Source organism: Bemisia tabaci, chromosome 5, assembly GCF_918797505.1.
Source record: "Bemisia tabaci chromosome 5, PGI_BMITA_v3".
NCBI lineage: Eukaryota > Metazoa > Arthropoda > Insecta > Hemiptera > Aleyrodidae > Bemisia > Bemisia tabaci.
Genome location: NC_092797.1, coordinates 52,840,391 through 52,867,363, shown reverse-complemented (window position 1 = coordinate 52,867,363; position 26,973 = coordinate 52,840,391). Strand labels below are relative to the sequence as shown.

The window sequence follows — 26,973 nt, the reverse complement described above, 5'->3', positions numbered from 1 at the left end:
GATATTATTTCGACTTAGAGTGTCGTTTCTTGTCGACAATATTAGTGCGGATTCAATTCAATATCAGTTTGTCTGGTTAAAAAGCGTCGTTTTGTGGGTGGTTTCATGATAACTGGAATAGTTTTGTTGCCGTAACAGACAACACATTTTGTGGTCATATTTTTTGTAGTAATGATAATCACTCGAATTTGTTTATCACGCTTTTCAAAGATTTATCGCTCTTCTTTTCAATTTTAATATATAAATGGCCGAAAATGTGCAGTGCGTTACGCTGACTTTTTACCGCGTAACAGATAGCAAATTTTCGGAATTTACATAATATTAATTGCGAAGTAGAGCAATAAATCATTAGAAAGCGATATAATACGTAACCTTTTGAAGATTTTTGCGAAAAAATTCGAGTGATTATCATTTCTACTAAAAATATGGCCGAAAAATATGTTGTCTGTCACGGCGACAAAACTATTCCAGATATCGTGAAACCACCCATGTCATCGATAAGTTTAAGGCTAAAAAACCATAACAAAACAACGTTTCTTTACCTAAAAAAAAAACCAAATTTTGTCAACAAGAAACGACGCTTTGAGTTAAAATAATAGCTCAAGAAATTTTGTTTTCAGTATAGTCAGTGACCTTAGTTGGATTTGGTTCGAATAGGTGACTAAACCAACTGCGTGGAAAAGCGAAGAATATCGGCAAGATTTGAATGCGCTCCAAGTCGTGAGGGTTGCTTACTGAAATGTACAGACAAAGCTATAGACAAAGAAGACAAACTGTAAATAAAGTGATGCTATTGATGAAAGCGGATGGTTGCAATGGATAAGAGACAAACTAACTAAGTAATAAATAAACTAACGCAACCCGCGAGAGACCCAATAGTTAGTCCATCATTTCCGCGCTTAGTCTGGAGGAACCATTCATTTCACCCAATAGGATCTATCCATTATGTCTGTGTCTTCTTCGTCTATAGATTTGTCTAAAAATTTCACTAATCAGCCCGTTGATGACGTTCTTTACCGATAAAACCTTAATCAACGAGAATTATCGCAACTCAACAAGTTCAACACACATGCCGGAAATTCCTAACTGCAAGCGACTTACATGATGTCACAAGGCGTTGTTTGACTTGTTCTCGTCGATTTTGTGAAAAGCAGTTCCGTGGCGTGAATTATTGATTTTCGATATTTCCCCATTTGAAGCTATGGTAAAGAATCGATTATTGAGGTTCTCGTTGCCAACACCCTGTTTATCGATCCTTTTCCGTAGGTTTAAATGACAGATAAATCGATGAATCGCAAAGTACGCCACACCTCTGGTGAAAAGGCGCCTACACGTGGAAACAGTTACCTGATCGTTCACAATGAAGACAAATTTTACTTTGCCCCGCAGTTGAAACTCGTTTTATGTCACTTAGAGCCGTGTTCAAAGTGTTCCCGTGACCAGTTTCTGTTCTCAAAGGAGGCCTCATATGGTTTACATTGTTACGAAGGGGGTTTATTGAGGCCTGTAACGCACAGCGTCATAAAAATGACAATTTTTACGAGCCTCGAGAAAATTCAACAGCGGAAATTAGGAGCTGGATCTTTGCATTGTTGGAAGGTATCTAAGGACAAAATACGTCCAATTTAGCAGTTCAGTAATTTATACCCCAATCTCAAATTTTGCTAAAATCATGCATTCTTCACATCTTTTTACTGTATCTTCGAGCGGATTTCATTCTCATTAGTTGGCTTGTTTCATATTATTCATAGATTTTACACTGCCATAAAATTTCATACAATATTTCATAGAATCTCCTGTCTTGCATGCAACATTGGTCAAAATCAAAGCAAGGAATTTTTGTAGGTGTCTAAATTTTGATGAATTTTATTTACGACTGAAAATTACTGAGGGATCTAGTACAAGGATATTCTTTGTTCCTAAAATGCATAATTATAAGAGGAAAAATGACTAAATGGTTGGATCTGCCATTACACACGCGTTTGAAACCTATCTTTTGACGGTTCAAGAGGTAGATTATCTAATTTTTAAATGAATTTTTCCCCAATATACCATCACAGAAAAAAGACATTGAAAATACTGCGAACTTAGCTCATCAAGTACTTTCACATGAAGCGATACAATTTTCTCCTACGAATTTTTCACCAGGTACGACCTGAAAATTGAAATTTATAGACAAAGCGATGGTCAAAGAAGACTTAGGGAAAGGGGAGCGATCCTATTGGTGGTTAAGTGTTGTGTAACATCTGTCATTTGCGAAATTTTTGACAGAGAGCGAACGATTCGATGCTCGGAAAAAATTCGATTGAGTCAATTTAGCAACCTTGGAACGGAGTTGCGTACCTTTGTCTGCAGGCTGATTATTGAAATTGATCGACAATCGCACTGTGAATACGACTTTATTCGCCGAGCGTTGATGAACATCGGTTAATGCGTGAGATACAACTATTCGAACTCTGGTGTATGCCGCAGTATCAACCCTATTTGAAGGCGTTTTTAGCGCAGTGGATTAACTCTCTCTAAGCTTGCAATGTAGTTATTATACTCGGCAGCAAATTTTTGCCACTCAAAGGAAACTACACTGTACAGGGTTTTCCCATGGTAAACATATAAGATTTTTTTTTTAGTTCAGAGGGCTGATTGTTGAAACTGATAGACAAAGCGATAGACAAGAAAAATAGGAAAATGTAGCTCCTCCCTCGGCGGAAGCTGGTAGTAGCGATGGACGCAGGAGTTCAGTAATCGACTTACTTACGGCAACCCATGAAAGACTATATAGTTAGTCCATCATTATCCTCCTTGGTCTAACAACCACCCGTTTTGACCAATAGGATCGCTCAATTTTCTTTTTGTATTCTTCGTCCATCGCTCTGGGTATCAATTTCAATAATCAGCCCGCAGGCTCTGCCTGGAGATCCCTTGTAGGCCGATTATTGAAATTGATAGCCAAAGTTATAGACAAAGAGGACATAGGGAGTGTGGAGCGATCCTATCGGTTGAAATGGGTGGTTCCTATAGACAAAGAGAGAAAATGATAGACTAACAGTCGGGTCTCTCGTGGCTTGCCGTTAGTTAGTCTATTACCTACCTCCTTTGTCCATTGCAACCACCCGCTTCCACCAATAGGATCTCTCCGTATCTCTTTTGTCTCCTTTGTCTATAGCTTTGTCAATCAATTTCAATAATCGGCCCGCTGTTCCCATTGCAAGTCGCGTATACTGGGTAGCGGGTGTGTCTGTTGGGCTGGGGGTGGGGAGTGTCGTAAAATATTTTATGAAGTCCCATTCAGGTCATCGCGGAAATTCGTGCGAGCTGATTAAAGATGGTGTTTAGCCGGGAGTCGGGCTCTCTTCCTCCGTCGTGATTAAGATGAAAAAATAATGAGATTTCGAGGGGGCGGGGGTGGAGGGAGGTGGGGGGGGGCGACGGGCGGACGGCGCTAAGTAAGTGGTTGTCGCGAGGGAGGGGCGGGGGGAGCGGGGCCCGGCGAGATGAGCCGGAAGGAAGGAGCGTTTAGGTAAAGGAGCAATCGCGAGACAAGTTTCAGCTCGGCTCGTAATCTCTTTAGTGCATCGGTCCGCGACCATTTGTATTATGTTGCGTCTGTCGCGAAGCTCCCACGTCAGCGGGGGCCCCTGTCGCAATGTCGTGCTCGCCAACTGGTTATTTTACAACCCTCATCGCTCGCAGGGATAGCCGACTTAGACTTCCTCCTGGAAACGAGTATGTTGGTAGAGCGGACTCTTCGTATGTTGAGACAAAAGCAGGATAGAAGTCATGTATTGTTTAGGTCACCACTCAGTGGTACCACCTGACTGTATGTATTATCCTGTTGAGTGGTGCTGATTCGGAAGTAATCAGAGATTCATATTTGTCAAATGCCGCAATCACACGCTGAATTTCGCAGCTAAATGTGGAAGTCAACAGTCATCGCCCAACGGCTGAAATTTAGCAAATTCGAGTTCTTTTCATCCAGATGTGTATCAAATCTACTCGAATAGTTCAGACAAATTTAACATTAGTCCGATGGTTGCTGAGAATCGTTGCTGAATTTTGCGCGTCGCGCGCAAAATTCAGCCATCGGGCCGATGACTTCCACATTCAAGCCACATTCAGCGTGTGATTGCGGCATCAACATACGATGAGTTCGCTCTACTGTGTCGAGATCGTCCTGGTACATACTATGATCAGATCGTGCTGTTTACGAAACAAAATACAAGAACCAACCAAGGGTTACCAAGGCTGAAAAGAAACGAACAGAATGCTTGCGGGCTGATTAATGAAATTGATAGATAAAGTGATAGACATGTAAGTCGGAGGCATTATGGGGCGATCCAACTGGTGGAAACGGGTGGTTGTAATGGACAAAGAAGTTAAGTAATAGACTGACCTGAAGACAACCGACAGGAGATCCTACAGTTAATCTATCATTTTCCCCGTTCATGTTAAAAGAGCTACCCGTTTCAACCAATAGGATCGCTCAATACTCCCTGTAATTGTACATTTTGATGGTGAAACTACCAGACCACGTATCTCGTTTTGCGACGTTGTAGACTTCCTATCATGCTTCCCTGGTAAAAATTGGCGATAAAAGCTGCGTTTTAAAATACCATAGGAATTCTTATAGCCGGCTAAAGAAGGCTACAGAAAATCATATAGCTGGCTGTAGAATGCGGAGAAAATCACACGGCCGGGCTATATGAAGCGATAAAAAATTATGCAGCCGGGCTATAGTTCCTATCGCCGGGCTTTACACTTTATCGCCTGGCTGTTGCTTTTTCGCCATCGATTATAAAAGGCTATAAGAAATTGTGTAGAAATTAATCTGCTTTGGAAATCATTAAGTTTGATACGGAACCACCTTAATATTTACAAAACACACATTATATTTTCCTTTAATACACATTTTTTTTCATCAATTAAAACGAGAATAATCCATACAAGATGTGCAAACATTTCAAAACCATGAGTTGAATAACGCTGACTCCACGAGATTAAATATTAGAGTCTAACACAAAGCGGAGCGGCGACGCACTGGCGCCTACAAACCTAACAGGGATACTTCACGCATTGCGCAACGCGTGAAGTATCCCTGTTAGGTTTGTAGGCGCCAATGCGCGTTTCGCGCTGGCTGCCCGCCTGCCGCACCGCAGCGTGCCACGGCGCTTGAAGCAACTATTTCACACCAGAGGTATTGCACAGTATCATACGAAACTGGAGGCGCTGTAATATATTAGGAATGGCAGGCATCCATCAAAAGTACGGAGCTTTCCTCGCAAAATAAATCAAGATACTACGGCCCAAAAAGAGCAGAATTCCAAAAACTCACCAAGTCCGAGCATCCGTAATTAAAGCCGTTTAGCATACACTTTATCGCCTGGCTGTTGCCCAGTCGCCATCGGCTATAAAAGGCTATAAGAAATTGTGTAGCCGGCTGTAGAAGCTATTGGAAATCTTACAGCCGGCCGTAGGTCTATGATATTTTGGAACACAGATTCTACTGCCAATTTTTACCAGGGTTCATTTTTTTAACGAATAGCTACTCAACGTCAATTCTTGAAAACTCCCGTGTTTTTTCCTCTCTATGCGAAGACAATTCTATGAAAGTTTAAATAAATGATACTGATTTGTTCACCTCCAAAAAAATAAATTTTTTAAACAACGCAAACGAGATACGTGGCCTGGTAATTTCACCGTCGATTTAAAACTTGTCGGACATATTTTTTAAGAATTTAATTGTTAAGTCAGCAATCCATTTTTTCCGTGAAGAAAGAAATACGCGAGTTTTAAACGCGTCAAAATTTGAACAACTTGGCAAGCCGGTGGGGATTTCTGAACCCTGGCTCTGGTCGGGGGCCGGGGAGTATCGGTCTGTAATTTGTCTCTGGATAGTTTTCATCGGATCCGCGTGTACAAATGGGCAAAAAATATGTGCTGGCGCTGGCGTCTTGCTTTTAAGCCCGGCTCAAGCACTCACACTCGTCAGCTTACAATCAGCGCACGCTCAATCTTCCTCAAAACGGTCACCGGATTACCACGGCTCAGCCTCTTACATTTGGATCAAACGGAACTATGTGCCTTACGACGTGAGCCCTGTTATGCATGTACTCTTATGAGTCTCAGGGTTCATGTCTTAATGCACTTAGTTCCGTTTGGCAGAGATGCTTCCATTTACATGTTCCCGCCACGTTGTCGTATCCAGCCACACCATTTTTAGACCACTGTTTTCTTGCAACGGTCTAGAGTCCCTTTATACTGAGAGTCAAGACAATGTGAATCCATTTCTCATTGGTTCCCGTATTTTAGGCCTCCACAGTGTCACAAACGGGAATGAAGATTACATTTTCACCAATTGCAAAGATTATAATCTGGAATGGACCGGGGAATTATGGGTTCGGCAAGGAACAAATGGAATGAGAGAAGGAACGGAAAAAGGAATTGGAGAATCGGTGATCAAAGATTACGAAAAACTTTCAATTTGTGTAAAATTTATTCCCTTTTGTAACTCCATGAGGGAGGGGGGGGGGGGTTGGTCTTGACTCTCAGTGTAAAGGGACTCTACAAAGGTGCAGCGCAACTTTTCCACCGTATCCGTGGCCAAAGATCAGAACCACTTCCTGTCATACTTCACTGTTTCTTCGGGAAATTAGGCAATGTAATTTCTTGAAAACTTTCTTAGTTTTTCTTCTATGTTAGCAGACTATTCTGTGTGAATTTCAAGCTTTGAATATCTTCAAATAAACAAAATAAGAGTAGACATTTTGAAACACCGCGAAGGAGGTAAGTGGTTTTACACTTTGGCCATCGATATATGACTGTCCGGGGTAAGAAAATCCTCAGTCCAGAGTCCACAAAATGGGCCTGTTGCATGCAAGAGATACAGCCGCGCGAATAGACTTTTTAGAGGTTAAATGACACGAAAATTACGATGGTCACATTAAAAAAGTCTGAAATACACTCCTTACTGCGCAATTTGCGTTGTTAGGAACGCGCTTTTTCAAATTTCCCGCGTCTGGGGGCAGTTTTCTAATCACCGGAAACGAGCAAACGGCGGGCTCGATGATTTCCCGAAGATGCCGAGTCGTTGTTGTTGTTGTTGTTATTTTTTCCTTCAGTTTGTTTACAAACCCAACGTGATCTCCTACAGTGGTCCATATACGCTTTATGCGGTAACCAAATCGATCAACTTTTAAATATCCAACGCAATCCTTCTACATTTCATTTCACGATGTCACGAGCTCCGATTTTTAGGTTATGTTGTCAGTTTTAGTTGACCGGAAATAGCCGCGAGTTGCCGTTAATTGTTTCCGTTAGAAAACTGCCCCCAGACGCGGGAAATTTGAAAAAGCGCGTTCCTGACAACACAAATTGCGCAGTACGGAGTGTATTTCAGACTTTTTTGATGTGACCATCGTGTTTTTCGTGTCATTTAGCCTCTAAAAAGTCTATTCGCACGGCTGTATCTCTTGCATGCAACAGGCCCATTCAAGATCGAAATGGGTATTTGAAGATTGGCGTACCACCAAAAGTCCAGTTTCGAAAAAAACATGGAAAAGTGTGCGACTTCTGTTCGAATGGACACAGTGGACCACCAGTCACGTCACCAATTGGACGTATTTCTATCAAACGGAACTATGTGCATTAAGACATGAGCCCTGAGACCCAACAGAATATGTGCATAACAGGGCTCACGTAATAATGCACATAGTTCCGTTTGATAGAAATGCGTCCAATTTGCACTCTGACATATCGATGACCAAAGGGAAGAACCACGTATCTCTTTTGCTGTTCTTCAAAATCTCGACTCTCATTCGATTTTTACGAAGAGAAACAAGCCAACTTTCTAAGCTAACTTTTTTAAGGGCGATAGAGATATCTACCGATAATTTCCGTCCTATTCAAATGTAAACAATTTTATCAACACCATGTAAACAATTATTATATGCACACTCATTTATTTTGTATCACATTAAAACTGAATAAAGTCAGATGGGGAATGTCCCTGAAGAAGAAAAAAAAAAAAAAAAAAAACTTCACAGTTTGAAATTTTCACAGAATATTCGGCTAATAGAGAGTTTTCCAAAGGAAGTATAAAGTATGACTGGATTTCTGCAACGTCGCAAACGAAGATACCTGGCTCTGCTATTTGGCCATCGACTGGAGGGTCGTGTGCGATAACAAGAAGGCCCCAAAAGTAGATCCCAGGGTGAATCTGCGTTGATTGTAAAAAATATCGTAATATCGAACAAATTTTGCAAAAAAACGGATTCATTACGCCGCCAGGAACATTTCAGCCGTTTCTTCTTGAATACTCTCTCATGTAAACTCTGAAATGTAGCTGAATGTATATGAACGCGAATTATAAATTTCGATTACTTAAATTGAACGGTCGATCTTCGTGTTAGAATATTTTCAGCTCCATGTCAGGTTTTACCGACGGGATTTCTTGGGTATAAATGGATCAAATGTGCGGATTAGGCCGTTTTAAATTGGAAATGAATAGTGATACCATTATTCTGGCCAAATTTGCTTGGTACTCTCATGTTCACTATCTCTTGCTGTATATTTTATGTATATTCACTTTTAAATTGAAAAAAATTGCTTGCGTTTGCAAGCTTGGAAAATGCGTATTTTTCGAAAAGTCAAGGGAATTGGTAAATAAAGAGGGGTTTAATAATCATCAGTTGGAAAAAAAAATGATGTTTTAAAATCAGTATTAGGTGTGTTATCTATATTTTAGAGCTTACTCTATTCTTATTTTTTTCTTGTCCCAAAAAAATTGACGCAAGTGGATGGAGGGAAGAAAAAAAAACTAGGACGCATGCAATATGAACTTATCCGCGTGAGTAACCTTTCTTGCAGTGTTGCCTTATGACACACAAAATTGCCCTCCCCTTCGTAAGTTACAGCCGAAAAATTTGGTTTAATCCATGGAAACGTGACAACAGCGCTCCGATGTCTCTTGAATAATGAAATTTTCAAGGAGGCAGGCAAGGAGCCGTCAGGAGGGTGTGAAATTTTTTAATTTATTTTTATGGAAGGAGATAAAACAGGCTGTGCAGAGTTGAGGAGTTATTTCGGAATCAACATCTTCATTCCACGCAGGATTGCCGGCGAGAGATTGCACGGACGGGAACATCTTCAGTGGTGTGGCGTGCTTTGCGATAATTCGATATGTCTGCCATTTAAACCTATGAAGAAGGATCGATTAAGAGGGTGTTCGCAACGAAGATCTTAGTAATCGATCTTTTACCAAAGCTTCAAATGGGGGAAATATCGATAATCGATCATTCACGCCTCGCCACTGAATATCTGCTTACAGTAAAATACACAAGCCGCGGCTGAAAATGCTTTTCCTTTTTTTTTATGAAATTTCCCCGATTGAAGACTCTGGCTGCTGGTACCTAAAGCCCCAGTCCCGACCGCAATGATGCTTTGGGGAAGCAAATCGAATCGGCTCAGCGCAATGTCCTAGATTTTCGCTCAGGTTCATTTTGGTTTCTTTACAGTGTTTGTACCACATCCTTGAGGAATTTTTTAAAAATTAAATGGAAAAGTAACCAAGATAAAATCGGTATAAATTTAATTTTTAGTGGGTATATAGGAAATGATGTATGATGTATGACGTATGATATATGAAGAACTTGAAGATAAACAGCAACCATTTTTACAGTAATTTCGTATTTTTCAGAAGGAGATGTGGAGACTTATACTTCGTTTTTCCTTTGCACGGCAGAATGATCAATGAAGGTTTAAATTCGTCATTCCCCTCACGAACGAACGCAACTAAAATTCAATGCGCCAGATTTTTCCGCGCAACTTGCATTTAAATCAGAAAAGTTTTGAGAATATCTAACTGAAAATTTCATATTTTACTTCTGATCTTCGGGTTCAGAAAACCAGAAGAAAAAATGTGAAATTTTCAATTAGATATTCTCAAAACTGTCCTGGTTTAAATGCAAGTTGCGCGGAAAAATCTGGCGCATTGAATTGTAGTTGCGTTCTTTCGGGAGGGGAATGACGAATTTAAACCTTCATTGATGATTCTGCCGTGCTGAGGAAAAACGCCGTGTAAGTCTCCATATCTCCTTCTGAAAAATACGAAATTACTGTAAAAATGGTCGATGCTTATCTGTAAGTTGTTCAGACAATTTTGTTTGTAATCAATCTAAAAGATCTGAAAATTTCGAGGAAAAATGTACAATACTTTCTTCAAAAATACTCTCAATTTTCATACGGGAGTTCCCCCTATCACATCAACACTCAACAGTTCTCGAGAAAAATAACACGTAAATATGTTTTCTGAACTACAGTGATACTCGATGCCGCTTTTCCAATGGAGGAATATCGTCGCTTGATTCCATGGAGTCGAGCATTTTCCGTCGGTACAGGGGGCGGGGGTACGAGGGGAATAATCGCGGGGGGAGGGGGGGACTCAATGTTGGCCGCGCGAAACCGGCGTAGCTACAAGCTCTCTTCTGCGGGCCTGACTAACTGAGAACTTGTTTGATTTATTTCAGCCAAGCTGGACGGGGTGAAAACTTACATGCGAATGCGGAGAGTGCCTAACCACTTGCAAGTCAAAGTTATCAAGTGGTTCGATTACTTGTGGTTGACCCAGAAGTGCTCAGACGAGGAGAAAGCTGTTAGCTGTTTACCGGGTAAGTTCCCACCGTGGAAATAAAACGTGAAAAATCCACCCCAACTCCTTTCCCACCCTCCTTTTTTACTCTCGGCAACTTACGCTTCGAGTGAGGCATTTTTGTGCCCGAAATTTTAAAACTTTCCGAGAAACATCCTTGACTTCTCGAAAGTGCCTCGAGGGCTTCTCACGGGACCGTATAGTGTGTGGTTGTGGTATTTTCTAGATAAAAAAAAGTGAAAAAATGAAAGAGAAAAAACACACACATTTTTTGTGTTTTATACATTGTTTTGCGTTTTGGAAACATTGAGGATGGAGAAAGTGTCTCCGTGCAATGTATTGAACAAAGAGCCCCCCAAAATTTCGCCCCTTTTTCGGTATTTGATTCGACCATCGAACCAAAGTTTAAGTGGAAGCTTATAATAACAGAAAACTCAGGAAAAAATTTCAAGATGAGTATAGGAACCGTTTTCGAGTTATGGGGGGGGGGGGGAAGGGGTCAAACTCCGGCCTTATTTTTCGCTACTTTCTTCTTAGATTGATGTGTCTACGGGGTTGTTATCGTTGTTTACGCATGTTATACACACCGGTTCCTATGTATTTTTACACGCAAAATCGAGTTTTAATATTGACGAGTTGATATATCGATCGGTTACATCGATTTTTTAAGATTTTTTACGGAAAATCGACGATTTTTTTAGATTGAAATTGTTCATTTTGATTCATGGATGAATAAATGCACCTAATATGACTGTAGTACACCGACACCATCCGAGAACGACCAAATTTTGGGTTGGAACCTATTTCCGGTCGGGTCGATTTCCAGTTGAGTCAAGTTTTCGATTGGGGCACATTTCCGGTCGAGTAGAAATTAAGATTTCCGATTTCCGGTGAAGTGAAATTTCGGGTGGATAACGAATCCCGTTGATTGTGGTTTCCGGTCAGTCAGATATCCGATCGAATAAAATTTTCAGTCGAGTCAAATTTTCGACTGGGAAACGTTACCGGTTGGAAACAGTTTCCAGTTGGGTTAATTTTCGGTCAAGTCATATACGGATGGATTACGGTTCCAGCGAATTGGAATTTTGGGATGGGTCAGATTTCAGGTTAGATCAAATTTCTAGTTGGATCAAGTTTCCGGACCACGTTTCCGGTCGAGCAGAGTTTACGGTTGTCGATTTTCGGTTAAGTAAAATTCGGCCGGACGATTGGTCGATTGATTTGAGTTTCTGGTGGATAAGATCACCGGTTGAGTAAAGTTTTGGTTAGCAGGGTTAGATCAGGTTTTCGGTTGAGTAGGATTTGTGGTAAATTTGAGTTTCCATTTAATTTAAGGATTCAGTTAAGTGAATCCAGTGTCCCGTTTGGCCTCCAAAAAGGGTTTCACATGCACTTAAAATTCCTCATCAGATAAGATAATTAATTGGTCATCGATGCTCCATCCATCCATGCTTCACGCCTTCCTAATAGACCAGTGCACAAAGTACCTTTTCTTCAATTTTGATTATTCACAGTTAATCTACAAAAGCTCATTTTATCCGTGGGAAACTTTTTAAATTCACAACCGCTTTTGAGTGCGTTGCGATCCTGTAAACGGCGACTCTTTCAGTTTTGCTTCAGAATACTATGACCAAACCAAGGGACTTAAAATACTAAATTTGATCCAGCCGCCTGCGCACTCTTCTTTGAAATAAGACGTACAGACCAGAAACAATCATATTATTTTATCACAATAATATTCCACGGAATTTTCGAATGTGCGGATCGATTTAAAACCCAAATTTATGAACTTTTTGGTCAACATCGTCGTAAAGGCACAATGCACAATGGATAAAGAAGAGCGCCTTCAAATATATCCATAAACATAATGCAAAATTATGATACCACTATTCGTGCGTCACGGCAGTCATTTTGCATACCCGGCCATTTGAAGGCGAATCATTGCCTTCCAGAAGCGGGGTTCCAATTACATCAATGCCATTCGATATTCTTAGGCAGAAAAAACACCGCCCCCCTGGCCCCTAAGAAGCCCAAGCCGGGGGCGGCCCCCCTGACCCCTAAAAGGACCAGGCCGGGGGCCACCCGCCTGGCAACTAAGGAGCCAAAGCCGGGGGCCGACCCCCTGGCAACCAAGAGGCCCTGAACCGGGGCTGCGCCCCCCTGGCAACCAAGAGGCCCTGACTCGGGGCTGCTCCCCCTGGCAACCAAGAGGCCCTGACTCGGGGCTGCTCCCCCTGGCAACCAAGAGGCCCTTACTCGGGGCTGCTCCCCCTGGCAACCAAGAGGCCCTGACTCGGGGCTGCCCCCCCCCCCCCCCTGGCAACCAAGATGCCCTGAACCGGGGCTGCCCCCCCTGGCAACCAAAAGGCCCTTACTCGGGGTTGCACCCCCTGGCAACCAAAAGGCCCTGACTCGGGGCCGTTCCCTCTGGCAACCAAGAGGCCCTGAACCTGGGCTGCCCCCCCTGGCAACCAAGAGGCCCTGAACCGGAGCTGCCCCCCTTGGCAACCAAGAGGCCCTGACTCGGGGCTGCTACCCCTGGCAACCAAGAGGCCCTGACTTGGGGCTGCCCCCCCTGGCAACCAAGAGGCCGGGCTCTGGGCTTTCTAAATATTTACTTCTAATTTTATCGAGGAGGAACCTTTTCACCTATCATCAATGTTATCTGTCACGGAATGTGAAAATACTAAAACATCAGTTTGATAACATTTAAGGAAATTGGAGTCTTTCTTTATGTAGTATTTAAGAAACAACGTATCTAATAGGGTGAACCTATCGGAAGCTCGCCCAGGCCAAGCGTCATCCCCAAGAATTACACCTTTAATAATGAACGAGAATGAAAAAAAAAAAAAAAAAAAAAAAAAAAAAAAAAAAAAAAAAAACTTTGTCTAAGGCATGTAGAGGAGTTTTCCTGGTGTGTACTGCCGTGCCAAGGAAAAACGCCGTATGAACATTAGAGTGTTGCCAAGTTTATCCTGAAAAAACATTTATTTTGGAAGAAAGCTCTACAAAGTTTTTCTTGAAATTTTCAGATATTTTAGATTGAATTGCGAACAAAATTATCTAAAAAATTGGTAGAAAAATATTTACAACTTTCTCAATAAATTCGTTTTTTATCAAAGGAAATTTGGCAACGCCTGAAGGTTCATACGGCGTTTTTCCTTAGCCTGGTATTATGATGACACAATGCCTCCCCAATCGGTTAGTTGACTACATTTTGCCTTAAGGAACTATACTCTCTGCCTTACTCAATAACAACATATTTACCCCCAATATCCTTATGCATATAGTCGCTTTTAAGAATAAGTCAGAAATAGTTAGTTTGTGTAAAATGTAATCTAAGTGCAAGACGCAAAAGAAGCTTATCTGCCCGAGCGTGAAAAACCCCTAACTGCTTTTGGCTTTCAATCAAGCCCTTAGTGCTTTTGCGAGCACTCCGCATTTTTTACGCCTGTTTTACTTTTACGTTCTTCCAGTTTTGTATGCATCCCTATTCAACATATCGACGGTGAAACTACCAAACCACGTATCTCGGTTTGCGACGTCGCAGACTTCCTGTCATACTTTATTTTTTAAATGAAAAACTATTTAACGTCCAGTCTTGAAAATTTCTGTGATTTTTCCTCTTCGCGCGGAGAAAATTCTGTGAAAATTTCAAGGAATGATATTGATTTGGTCTACTTCCAAAAAATAAAATGTGAGCGTAGATTTTTAAACACCGCAAACGAGATACGTGGTTTGGTAGTTTCACCGTCGATATGTTAGCAGCTAATACTGCCGTGCCAAGGAAGAACGCCGTATGAACCTTCAGGCGACACCAAATTTCCTTGGATAAAACGCGAATTTCCTGGTCAATTTATGAATATTCGCCTGCCAATTTTGTAGATAATTTAGCTCGCGATTTCACCTAAAGATTCTGAAAATGTCAAAGAAAAATATTCATAACTCTCCTAAAAAATAAACATTTTATCGAAGGAAATGTGGCAACTCTCGAATGTTCATACGGCGTTTTTCCTTAGCTCGGCAGAATAGCACAATGGTTTTTTTTTAAAAATTCTCAACGTAGATAGACTTCTCCAACGTGAATGCCTTCAATTTTATCAAGAAAAGTTTCCCTTTCAACCATAATCTGCGTATTAATAGTTTTTCCTTTGTTTGCAGATAAGCTCAAAGCTGAAATAGCAATTAACGTGCATTTGGACACACTCAAAAGGGTAGAAATTTTTCAAAATACAGAGGCTGGTTTTTTATGCGAACTCGTTCTGCGGCTCCGGCCTGTTTTATTTTCTCCGGGTGATTATATTTGTAGAAAGGGTAAGTTCTCCGCATTAAATTGAAGCTCTGCGCCCCAAAAGGGCATTTTTCGGTCACAGTGTCTCAAAATCTCAGCTAACGTTTCACCCATTATAATTGAAGCAAATGCATGCAATTTTCTGTAACTTTTACCGAATATTCTTTGTGATTCTACAGTGCTGAACATGTAAAATTTCAGAAAATTGACCCAATGCTTTCCTCTCTAAAATAAGAATTAGCACTGGAGATTCTGAAACACCGCAACCAAGAAATGCCCTTTTTGCACCAAACGCCTCAATTGCTCATTACCTTCCATTTCTTTAATTTTGTTCCCTTTTTTGCTCTAAGTATAAAAATCTCAAGTCGTACCTGTAATACTGACAAGGTTTCCCAGCGGCAACAATGTTCCTTTCTTTTTACGACTGGAGATCTCATTTAAACTAAACGCTTTTGCGTCCAATTTGCAAAACTTCTCCCAAGGTTTGCTGTCAAAGCGGATATAAAACGATATCTTTATCGCCGCGAGTCCAGAGGTCTCATTGAGAGTTTTCCCGATTTCATCTGCACTTTTTTCTCACAAAACGTAATAAGGGAACGCCTCGAGTAGTTTGAGCTTTCAGAGGTTTCATTTCTGCGAAGATTTCCATAATTGAGTGTTTTTTTTTCCTGTCTCCCTCTCGTGCAGACCAACAGGTGTGTAAAATTGTGCGGAAAAAGCGCCGCTATCGGAAAAGCCAGGAAGTAACCCTGAATAGAGATGTTCTACGCCAAATCCTCTGAACAATGAGCCTGGAAATTCGAATGGATAAATAATACTACCTCCCGGTGGTTTTTTTTGCCAACCTCAAGGAATGAATGGGTATTTCAGCCGAAAGCTGTCTGGTTTGAACTAAAAAAAATCCAAGGTCTGCTCTGCTGTTGATAACGCAAGCAAAAACCATTCATCCGATAGTCAGAATTATGAAATTTCCCATCTTAATTTTCTTTTGGAATGTCTAATATGCAACGCCAGATAGACTCCAGTAATACATGATTTTCAGAAAAACACGCTAGAGTTCACCGGTGTCTTCCTAAGGGGGGTCATTAGGGTGCTCCAAATAAATGAAAGTTTGAAATGTCACTGTTCCCAGGCGGCAATCAGTGCCTCTTCCTAAGAAAACACCTTTTTGTCAAATTTTGTACGGAACTTTTTGTGTAATAATGTATTGTAATGTAATAATGTACAGTGCGATTCAAAAGTCCTGCAACAACCCTGTAAGTTTTTCTGCCAATGATGCCATCGGGTTGAAACTTGGGTAATGTTCCTGAATTAAAGTTAACTACTTTTTGTCCCCAAAATGTTCGAGGGAACCCTTGATTTGGGGGGGGGGGGGGCACGACTTAAATTTTTTTTCAAACCCCTATGTTGTGTTGCATCTTTGGAAGGGGCATAAAAAAAGAAAATTTAGAAGGGTGGCGCAGGACTTTAAAATCACACTGTACATACATGTATGATCGGTTCTATGAAAAATGCATACATTGATGAACAGCCTGGGCAACAGTGTAAAAACTGTGCCTGCGCTATTCGAAAAAAACTCCTTAAGGTGATTCGATGGACGCCATATTTTGTGTCAGAACGGCATGCGATATATCGCATCAATTGGTTCCATTTTTTCAGCTACTCGTCATATTTCTCCAATTTTGAGATCGCAATTCTGTTGTCAGGAGACTAAAGCACTCACTTACCAATTTTAACAAAGAAATTCAACGTAATAAAGGCGTAGTTTTTTCAGAGAGAAAATATCGCATTCGAGTGCAGTTTCGAAATCAGTATCGAATGCGATGTTTTTTCTCTAAAAAAAACCACGCCTTTATTACGTTGAATTTCTTTGTTAAAATTGGTAAGTGAGTGCGTTAGTCTCCTGACAACAGAATTGCGATCTCAAAATTGGAGAAAAATGACGAGTAGCTGAAAAGATGGAACCAATTGATGCGATATATCGCATGCCGTTCTGACACAAAACATGGCGTCCATCGAATCACCTTAATCGCCATTTGCTGCGATGACTCTTGAATCTTTTTAAGTAAATGTGATCTCATGATTTGTTGCATTTGGCACAGGTGAGGTGGGGAAAGAAATGTACATTGTAAATAGGGGACGATTGCAAGTGGTGGCAGACAACGGGAAGACGGTGCTGGCCACGCTCAAAGCCGGTTCCTACTTCGGCGAGATCAGCATCCTCAACATGGGCACCGCAGGTAAAAATCTTGGTAAATATTCCATCGACCGCCGCCAATTTGTCGCCACAATATCAGAAAACCAACCGTTTCGTAACTACGTTTTTCATTACCCCTCTTGTTTCCACCCGCTCTCGTCTCTATCATGCCTGCCCTGTCGCCCAAGAGAGCAGTAAGTCTGAAAGTGAATATTTCAGAAAAGGACCTCATAGTTCAAAAAACTACTTGCTACAATCGTAGACAACTATAAACATAGTTAAGAAGATTTTATTTTACCGCTGCGCTATTTTTCGTCGCATCGACGGTAATCAGCTTAAAGCACGGTTCGTATGACTTGAAAAATCAAGAAAAATTGAGGTTTGTCAGGGGATAAAACCGCTGTAAAATTAGGGAATTTGTGAGGGAATTGTGAAAAATTGGGAAGTCCTTCTCTCTTCTCTCATCCTTCGGAGGCCGCCCTCCCCCCCTCCGAAGTTAGGTGGTTTTGCCAAGACTCGATGACATCAAATTATTTTAATCCCAAGTAGCACATATTACAATAACATGGTGTGAAATGATCGCTAATGTGTCTGAGTGTTGTGCATGTTGTCTATTCACTCATTCAAGGGGCTTCTCTAATTGAAATTCATCGCAATAATTCATATAAGGTGCAATTGTGTTTGCATTGCAAATTGCCCATCATTCTCAGACATGGAACTTATTTTATTGGTCGTTTAAGATCTGCATTCGTCGGCCGGATTATCTACAAATATTGCCATTTTATGGTAAAAAATTAGCATGAAATAGCAAAATTATTCAAATATTTTCGTTGCACAGTGTTACTTGGGATGGAGGTAAACATTAATTACTCTGCTGTAAGTCGCGGAAAAAATCCGCTCACTTTTCAAAGACTCTGATAGGGAATCAAAGGAACTTGCAAGTTTTCATGATAAGTTTGCTTCCAAGAATAGGGGGGAAATTAGAAAAATTTCTGAAAATAAGAAAATTAAGAATTTTAAACATCATTTTTTAAGTGTTTTTAGTAATTCTTCGGAGCTTTTCCTTGAACCATAAAAACGTCACTTATGGATCGGATGCCTAGCAAAACAGCCATTTTGCACTTGCCAAATTCTGCGCTCGAGCGGCTACAGGTCACATTAAGAGTACATAAATAAGGCCAGAAGTCAGCAAAAAAGGATTCAGTGCACATGAAACTGGAGGAGACACTGTTAATTCCCTGTATAATGCGAATTTGCTGTTGTTATATCGTGAACGACGTTAATTTTTGCACAGAAAAAATGAAATTGCTGATTTAACAATTTTGTGGTTAAAAAAAGTGTCCGACATGTTTCGGTGTAGATTTTACAATTTAAAAAAAAAAGTAATATTTAACCACCCCTGTGGTTAAATTAGCTTTCCACAATTGTAAAATGTACTTTTAAAACATGTCGGACATGTTTTCTTAACGATTTAATCGTTAAATCACACGGCAATCAATTTTTTTTCCCGTGATGCACGAATGTAGCTCTTGCTGTCTATAATCCAGGCAATTTGCTCTTATTTCAGCGGGATCAGTTGGCCCATTAAAATTAGATGTGAAGTTTCAGAATTAGAATTAGATACAGTAAATGTTTGGTGGTTATTGCTCTCTTGGGTAACAGCGCAGTCTTATCGCTACATTCCCGTTTTGGCCGTGCTACGAGCCAAAGATTACTCTCTAGAATGATCCCTCAAGCGCGTGAGAACTTCTGCTAACCGTGGCTCACGTCAAAATGCATTTTGTGCTTCCAGGCTGAGGTGAAACGTCATTTAAACGATCGAATGTTGCCAAATCGCCCCTAACAAACTATTTAATTTTGTGGAAGGGAATGAATGCTGCTCGCTGACATTTTTGGATATACTTTACACTGAATAGCGCGGGAATCTGAAACATCGGTTAAAACAACCTCTGGATAGTTTGTTTGAAAATGGACCACTAGACAAGGTACGAATTTAAGCAATCTGATACATGTTTCTTGACCAGAATTTCACGTAAAACACGATTCTTACGACGAAAATTACTGAAACCAACTCCTCAAAAAGATATTAACGTTTTTATTTCACATTGGCTACAAGGAATTTGAACTGCCCGCTCACAAGAAACTCAAAGCTCTACGCGAGTCAAATCACGCACTACAACGGTTTCAGCAAGCCTCTCAATCGAGCAATGTTCATTTTCCACCATGTGTTGTTCAAACTATAAGCTATTTGCTATAGCTGAGCTAAAGAGTCAATATTGAATTTGCCAGATTTGTATATCGCAGAGACTGTCATGATAACTTTTTGCACGCGATGTGAATCACGTAGAGCGTTGAGTTTTCATGAGCGGGTGGTTTGAATTCACACATCAAGAATCATCAAATGGACGTATTTCTACCAAACAGACCTATGTGGAGGTGAGAAATATGGGGTGTGCTCTAGAAATCTGGATAAGAAGCAATGTAAAAGTGGGCGTGGTTCCTTTTGAAGAATTGGCAAAGCGGGATATTGCATTCTATCAAAGAGACCTATGTGCAACTGAGTGCGGAACTCATGAGCCGCGGGCATGGCAAGAGAGCCTTGTGGACAGGGCTCATGAGTTAATGCCCCCCGACGAAGACGACGACGTGACGCGGAGGCTTTTTCATTGCCGCTGACGTCACTGGCGCTTTAATATTCTCATTCACTCTTATGGCCAGAGAACTACGTAGGTCTCTCCACATAGGTCTGTTTGATAGAAATACGTCCAAATATCTTAGTAAGGAGTTAATTTCGGTAATTTTCTATGTGCGCATCGTATTCTACGTGAAATTTTAGTTAAGAAACGTGTATCAGAATGCTGAAATTCGTACCTTGTCTAGTGGTCCATTGTTTACTATTAAAGGTGATTTGACAACGTCTGAAAGCTCATATGCCGTTCTTCCTCAGCGCGGTAGCGTAGCACGGCTGCTTTTTTCCCGTTCGCCACAAATCTCCGACCGACCACGTCGCTCGGTCCAAGTAACCCTCCTGCTTTTGAGTCAAAAGATGACAGATGTGGTTTTTTGACCATTCTAACCGACAAAACCACTCGCATCTCGCGTTTTGTGCATCTTGGAAACTTTTCTCTTGTTATGGACTGTTCGAACGGGTCTGTTGCACACAAGAGATACAGAACATCAGTGGCGATTCTTGAAAGCTGGCAATGCTGTTTTTTCTCCATTTGAATGTAAGTGTTGCAGGCAATTAGCAATCGCCGGCAATTTGAAAGTCGTAAGTGAATAAATAGAAAAGAATATATTTCAGAAATATAGGGACGAGATTAAAGTACTGATTACTTTGCCTCTAATGAGAGTGGACATTTTTCCCTCCATGAAAGAATGGTACCTAGTAACAGGTAAACTAGCGAGAGCGTGTGGTGGAAGCCATGACTTTAGTTGGGTTCAGTTGGGTCACGCAACTAAACTAACACCGTGGCAAAGCGTTGAGTATCACAAAACATGAAGGCGCTCCAAGACGCGATCATGCTTTTGAAGGCCTTAACCTATCAGGCCTTCATTAAGCTGATCCGCATCGAAAAAAATGTAAATGCTTGCAGACTGTCGACGATTGCTAATTACCTGCTACATAAGTAAAACAATCGATTCTTTTTAAGGCAGCTTGCCCCACCTAATATCGGTATGTTTAATGGATGTAATAAAAGGAGCAATGTTGCTAACAGTTTTAAGTAAAATTGAACCCTGGTGGCTGTTCTTCTCTTGCTACAGACTCTTTTAACCTCTTCCCTTCCTTTTTTGAGCATTGATGGACTGCATTTCAGATACATTTTTACTTCGGGCCAGTTGCATGCGTCACGAAATCGTGTTTATGGTCGGATTTTGCTGTAGAGCAAATCCTTCTATATTGGTAGTGACTCATATAACACAAGTTTGCATGAGGCTTTCATATTGCTTCTGCTTTCAGCTATTGAGTTAAGCCTGGGGGATTGTACTCCTAGTGTCCGCTGTCCCTCACTATAAGATCAGTGAACACATATTCATCTTCCAACAATTTGGCTCCTTGGATATCCACTCCCCGCCGATACCCAGATACACGAATGCGAAGTTTTGAGGAGTTTGAGAACCTCGTGAATTTTTAGGAAATTTACAGAAACTATTTTTTAAACAATCATCAGGAGGGTATTGAACTCATGCAGTTATCGAAGAGTCTTTTTTGATACTCTGAAAAAATATTCCCCGGGTACAAATTTCTAAATTCCTCGTTGAATTTTTGGTTTAGCTTTTGCAAGTTGCATCCTCATCTCCTGAGAATTTTGTGCACTGAAAAAAAATCTCGGTGTATTTACTAAGAAAAGGGTAAAATTACCAAGAATTCAGGGTTCTATTTGATCCCAGTTTTTTTTGGTAAAATTACCAATAATTGGTAAAAAAAGTGAGATGGTAAAGGTACCAACGGACCGTGGTAAAAACGCCGAGAATTTTTTTTCAGTGTGAAATTGTGTAGAGCTCTCTCGGCAATTTGCCGGACGCCAGGAGATTTTTTTAATTTTGAGGGAAAATCGCGCTGGCACGAGATTCATTTTTCAAAAAAATAGTCGAAACATTTTTTTTCAGGGGCGAAATTCGAGGAGGGCACAGAAGGAATAGCCCCCCCCGCCCCTCCCCCAATCATACTCTAATAATTTACTTTTGTAGCTCCGCGAGCAGAGACGAAATACTCGTATATTGAATATAGTGTAAGAGAACGAATGAGATGTGATTGCGGCTAGGTTCGCCTTCATCTGATAGGGTAGGCAAAATGGCCACTTTGAAGTTCGAATAGTGGTATCACTAGTATTGTGCCTTTGATGCGGCTGTGCGCGCAGAGACGAAATAAGTCTAGGTTGGTGGAGAGAAAAGGTGCGATGCGATTGTGGCTAGTTTAGTCTAGGGTAGGCGATATGCCTGCTTCGACGATGAAATTTGAAAATGTGTATCTCGGTAGCGGCGTTTCGAAATCTCTGCTCCTTTTTTATATTTAGAAGGAGATCGAACCTACACCATGGCTTGAATTTTTCACAGAATATTCTTTGTAAAGAGAGGGAAAATCACCGAAATTTTCCGAAAATGACGATGAGTAGTTGTCGATGCAGTAAATAAAGTACAACAGGAAGTCTGCAACGCTTCAAACGGAGATACGCATTCTCACAGTTTCACCGTCGAGTCGGTGGTTCGAATACAGCATTTTGTACGTTAAATATCAACCTTTTATGGGGGAATTTTTGTGAATTTTGGTGAATTTTGATGAATGGACCACTGGACAAGGTATGAATTAAAGGATTCTGCTATACATGTTTCTTAACCAAACTTTCACGCAGAAGACGATTCGCACACCGAAAATTACTGAAACCAACTCCTAACGAAGATATTAACGTTTTTATTTCACATTGGTCACAAGGAATTTGAACTGCCCGCTCTCAAGAAACTCAAAGCTCTACGTGAGTCAAATCGCAAACCACAACGGTTTCAACAATCTTCTCAATCGCGCAATGTTCATTTCCCACCATGTGTTGTTCAAACTAAAAGCAATTTGCTACAGCTGAGCCAAAGCGTCAAGATTGAGGTTGCCAGATCTTTATATCGCCGAGACTATCATGATAAACGCATAGCGCGCGATGTGAATCACGTAGAGCATTGAGTTTTAATGAGCGGGTGGTTAGAATTCACGCATCAGGAATCATTAAATATCGACGTAAGGAGTTGATTTCGGTAATTTTCGTTGTGCGCATCGTGTTCCACGTGAAATTTTGGTTTAGAATCATGTATCAGAATGCTGGAAATTCGTACCTTGTCTGTGGTGCATTGTATGGAATTCTTGGGGGGTTTTTTGATGAGGGGGATGAGGAAGAGGAAGGAAGGACGATGAGGAAGGAAGGAAGGAAGGGGAAGAAAGAGAGGAGGAAGAAGAGGGAGGGGAGGAAGGGAGAAAGAAGAGGAAGAGCAGGATGGGAAGGAAGATAGAAATAGGAGGAAGAGTATAGGATAGGGAGGAAGAAGAGGAAGGAGCGGAAGGGGAGGAACAGCGGCGTGGCGTGCTTTGCGACATGTCGATTGAACTGCCATTTAAACCTATGGAAAAAGATCGATACACAGGATGTTCGCAACGAACACCTTAATAATCGATTCTTTACCATAGCTTCAAATGGGGAAATATCGATAATCGATCATGCACGCCACGCCACTGGGGAGGAAGGGGAGGAAGGAGGAAGGGGAGGAAGGGGAGGAAGGGGAGGAAGGAGAGGAAGGAAAGGAAGAGGATGAAGAAAAGGAAAGGGATGAAGAAGAGGAAAGAAGGAAGAAGAGAAAGGAAGGAAGGGGAGGAATGGGAGGAAGGAGAAGAAGAAGAGGCTGAAGAGGGAGGAGAGGAAAAAGAGGAAGGAGAGGAAGGAGGGGTAGAGAGAAGGGAGAAATTATCCGCGAAACGTCAACGCTTGGCTTCTCTCGACGGTGCTGTGACTGCTGTGAGTGCGCATCAATTAAAACAGAAACACAAGTAGCTGTTGCCGCCCGGTACACACCTATACACACCCCTCAAACCGCCCCTTGCTCGAAACCCCCCTCCCCCGGGCCCGCGAGTGTTTTAATCGTGTCGCGACCGCTCGTGAGTCGTTGGAGCCGTGCTCAATATGCAAAGTTGCCTCATAAATGTATTTTATAACTCTAACTGGCTCGCCCATGAATCCATAAACGTCCACGTCCGTCACCATCGCCGGGTCATCGCCTCAGTCCAACATACCCATGCCCAAAGTGCCAAACCACGTATCTTAGTTTCCCACGTTGCAGACTTCTTGTCCTACTTTATCGTTTCTTTAGGAAACTAGTCAATGTAATTTATTGAAAACCTCCTTGCCGAAATAGCAGTGATCCCGATAAAATGCGCTTCGATCGGAAAATGTCTCGCGATTTTGTCGACATCAATTAATTACAATACTTTTGGATAAATATTGGGATGAATTGCCATGAAATCGCATTTTGCGATAAAATTCCGAGTTTATCGACGGCGATTTATCGAAATCGTATCAAACAAAAAAACGTGATGAATTGAGATAAAATTTTCTAAGAATAAATCGTGACAAGAGTGAGGATAATGGCTCTAATGTTGATGGTCCTAGCGATTTCTATCGCCTATCGCCAAAAAATCGTAAAAAAAATCGAAACTCAATTTCAAAATATTGCGATTCTCCCGTTGTAAAATGGTACTTGGGTTATGTTTTCTCTCTGTATGCAAAATATTCTGTATACATTTCAAGCTAAAAGGTGGGCTCGTCTAATTAGAAAAAATAAGATGAGAACAGAAATTTTGAGACGTCGCAATGGAGATACGTGGTCTCACACTTTGGCCATCGAGTTATGACTGCCAGAGGGAAAGAACCCTCAGTCTATAAAATTCAAGGTCCAACGAGTTTTTTGAGAAGGGGAGCAACCACCAAAAGTCCTGTTCCGAGAAAATACGGACAAATTCCTGATTTTTGTTTGAATGGCCACAATGAACCATCAAGTAAGTTACGAATTTAAGCATTCTGATATGACAGCCTAAATCCACAAAGGAAATCATCCTCTTTGCCCTCCATAATGAGAAAATGACGTCACCTTGGGCTGCGAGCTGATTGTTAAAATTAATAGACAACGGGGTAGGCACAGAAGACAAACAGAAATGGGAGGGATCCTATTCCTGGGAGTCCTGCTTTTTCCTGGAGACGAAATTTTCCGCTGCGAGGCTGATTGTTGAAATTGATAGACAAAGCTACAGACAACAAAGACAAGGGGGGCGATCCTATAGATGAAAGCGGGAGGTTGCAATGGATAAAGTAGTGGGTCAACTAACGGCAACCCTCGAGATACAAACTAAGATTTGTCTCCGTGCATGGCTTGAAAAAAATATTTATTTATGTCAAATTGGAAAATCAAGTACAGGTGTTGAAAAATTGGATTCTAAGGGTTCGACGAAAATCTCATTTGAAACCCAACAGGAATACTTCACGCATTGCGTGAAATAAAAGGTATTTTTGGCCGTACAATCGGCGCCTTCAAACCTAACAGGGATACTCCACGCATTGCGCAATGCGTGAAGTATTCCTGTTAGGTTTGAAGGCGCCAAAGGGTCCTGCCTTTTCCTTGCGACAATACGTTCTCTGCGGGCTTATCAATGGAATCGATAGACAAGAAGACAGAGGAAAAATATGGCACTGCTGGTAGAAGGGGGTGGTTGCAATAGATAAAGGTTGTAAGTAATAAATCAACTGACAACAACTTAAGATGTCAGCAGTTTTAACCGATACGATCACGTTAGATGTTTCAACCGATACGATCACTTTTTTACCCTCTGTCTTCTTGGTCTATCAATTCCAATATTCAGCCTGCGGGTTGATTTTTGAAATTGATAGACAAAGCAATAGACAAAGGAGACAAAAATGATATGAAGGGATCCCATTGGTGGAAACGGATAGTTGCAGTGACAAAAGAGGTAAGTAATAGACTAACTAACATCAACCCACGAGAGACCCTTCAAATAGTCTATAATTTTCTACCTTAGGCTTTAAGAACCAACTTTTTCCACCGATAGGGTCGCTCAATTTTTCCTCCGTCTCGTTTGTCCACGGCTTCGTCCATCAACTACAAGAATCAGCCTGCTGATCATACGATCAACCAACTTATGTCTATTAGACAGGGTCACCTCGCCACTCGGTTCTTTGAAATTTTTGTTGTACAAATCGTGATTTACGTGAAATTTCGACGAGAATCGGGTATCAGAATGCTTGAATTCGTACCTGGCTCAGTACTGCCGTGCCAAGGAGGAACGCCGTTTGAACATTCGAGAGTTGCCAAATTTTCTCCAATAAAATGTTTATTTTCGAGGAAAATTGTCGTTAGTTATCCTTTAAATTTTCAGACTTTTTAGATCAAATTACAAGCAAAATCACCCGAGAAATCGGAAGAAAAATATTCACAAATCTTCTTAAAAATTAGTGATTTGTCGAAGGAAATTTGGCAACGCCTGGAGGCTCATACGGCGTTTTTCTCTAGCACGGGAGAGTAGTCCATTAATCTGTGGGCCTCCGTCGGGAGGTGGAATAATTTTCCGGGATGTTTGACAAGGCGGGAAGCCGATTCCGTGTAGCGAGGCCCTCATTGGGCTCAAAGAGAACTATTCGGTGGGAGCTCGGCGAAATTGCTCGGGCAGGCGCGACCTCCGGCTCGGGGGCTCCGGCACAGCGCGGGAACGCGAGAACACGGGAACACGGAATGGAACACGGAATGGAACACGGCGTGCTAAGTGCAAGCCGGGTCTTGACGAGATGACGAGAGATGAAAGCGAAAGAAACTCACTCGGGGTGGTCCTGAGTGCGCCCCCTCCTCCCACCCCTCCCCCCTCCCCCTTTTAAAATAATTAGAAAGTTGCCAGAGAACAATGGCAATTGCCTTGCTTCTACCTAGTTCTGCGTGTAGCTCAATTTTCCGCCCCACGTTGTCAGTTTTACCGCAGCTGATTTATCAAATGATCGCATTTTGCCAAAAGGAACCAAGAGCATTCAAGTCGCTAAGATCGTGCAACTCGGTTTACCTTGCAGATTTAAACTGATCATGTGAAGAATATTCATCTTTTCTCTCAATGAACTATAAATTCATTACAGCAATTTTACCTGCGTTTTAATTTCTTGCATGATTTCAGATGGTGATTCTGATTTGTAATTTTATTGCAAATTCTCTTGGTTCTTTTTTGCAGAATGCATTTCGTTTAACGTATTAGTTACATTCTAAAATGTTCTTCGCTTTCATTTTACGTTCTGATACGTTCAGTATGACGGA

General features: G+C 41.4%; 1 protein-coding gene across 7 annotated transcripts in view; it reads left to right on the top strand.

Annotated features, from left to right (window-relative positions):
• Positions 1-26,973, top strand: part of LOC109030907 (cyclic nucleotide-gated channel alpha-3) — a 562,958-nt gene that overhangs the window by 515,580 nt on the left and 20,405 nt on the right. For 5 of the 7 annotated variants that reach the window (XM_072300917.1, XM_072300919.1, XM_019042125.2 and 2 more), the window contains 3 exons: positions 10,521-10,661; positions 14,804-14,956; positions 17,036-17,185. In XM_072300917.1, coding sequence (XP_072157018.1) covers positions 10,521-10,661; positions 14,804-14,956; positions 17,036-17,185 — 444 coding nt within the window. The remainder of the gene's footprint in view (positions 1-10,520; positions 10,662-14,803; positions 14,957-17,035; positions 17,186-26,973) is intronic. The other 2 variants (XM_072300918.1, XM_019042124.2) reach the window with 1 other exon arrangement.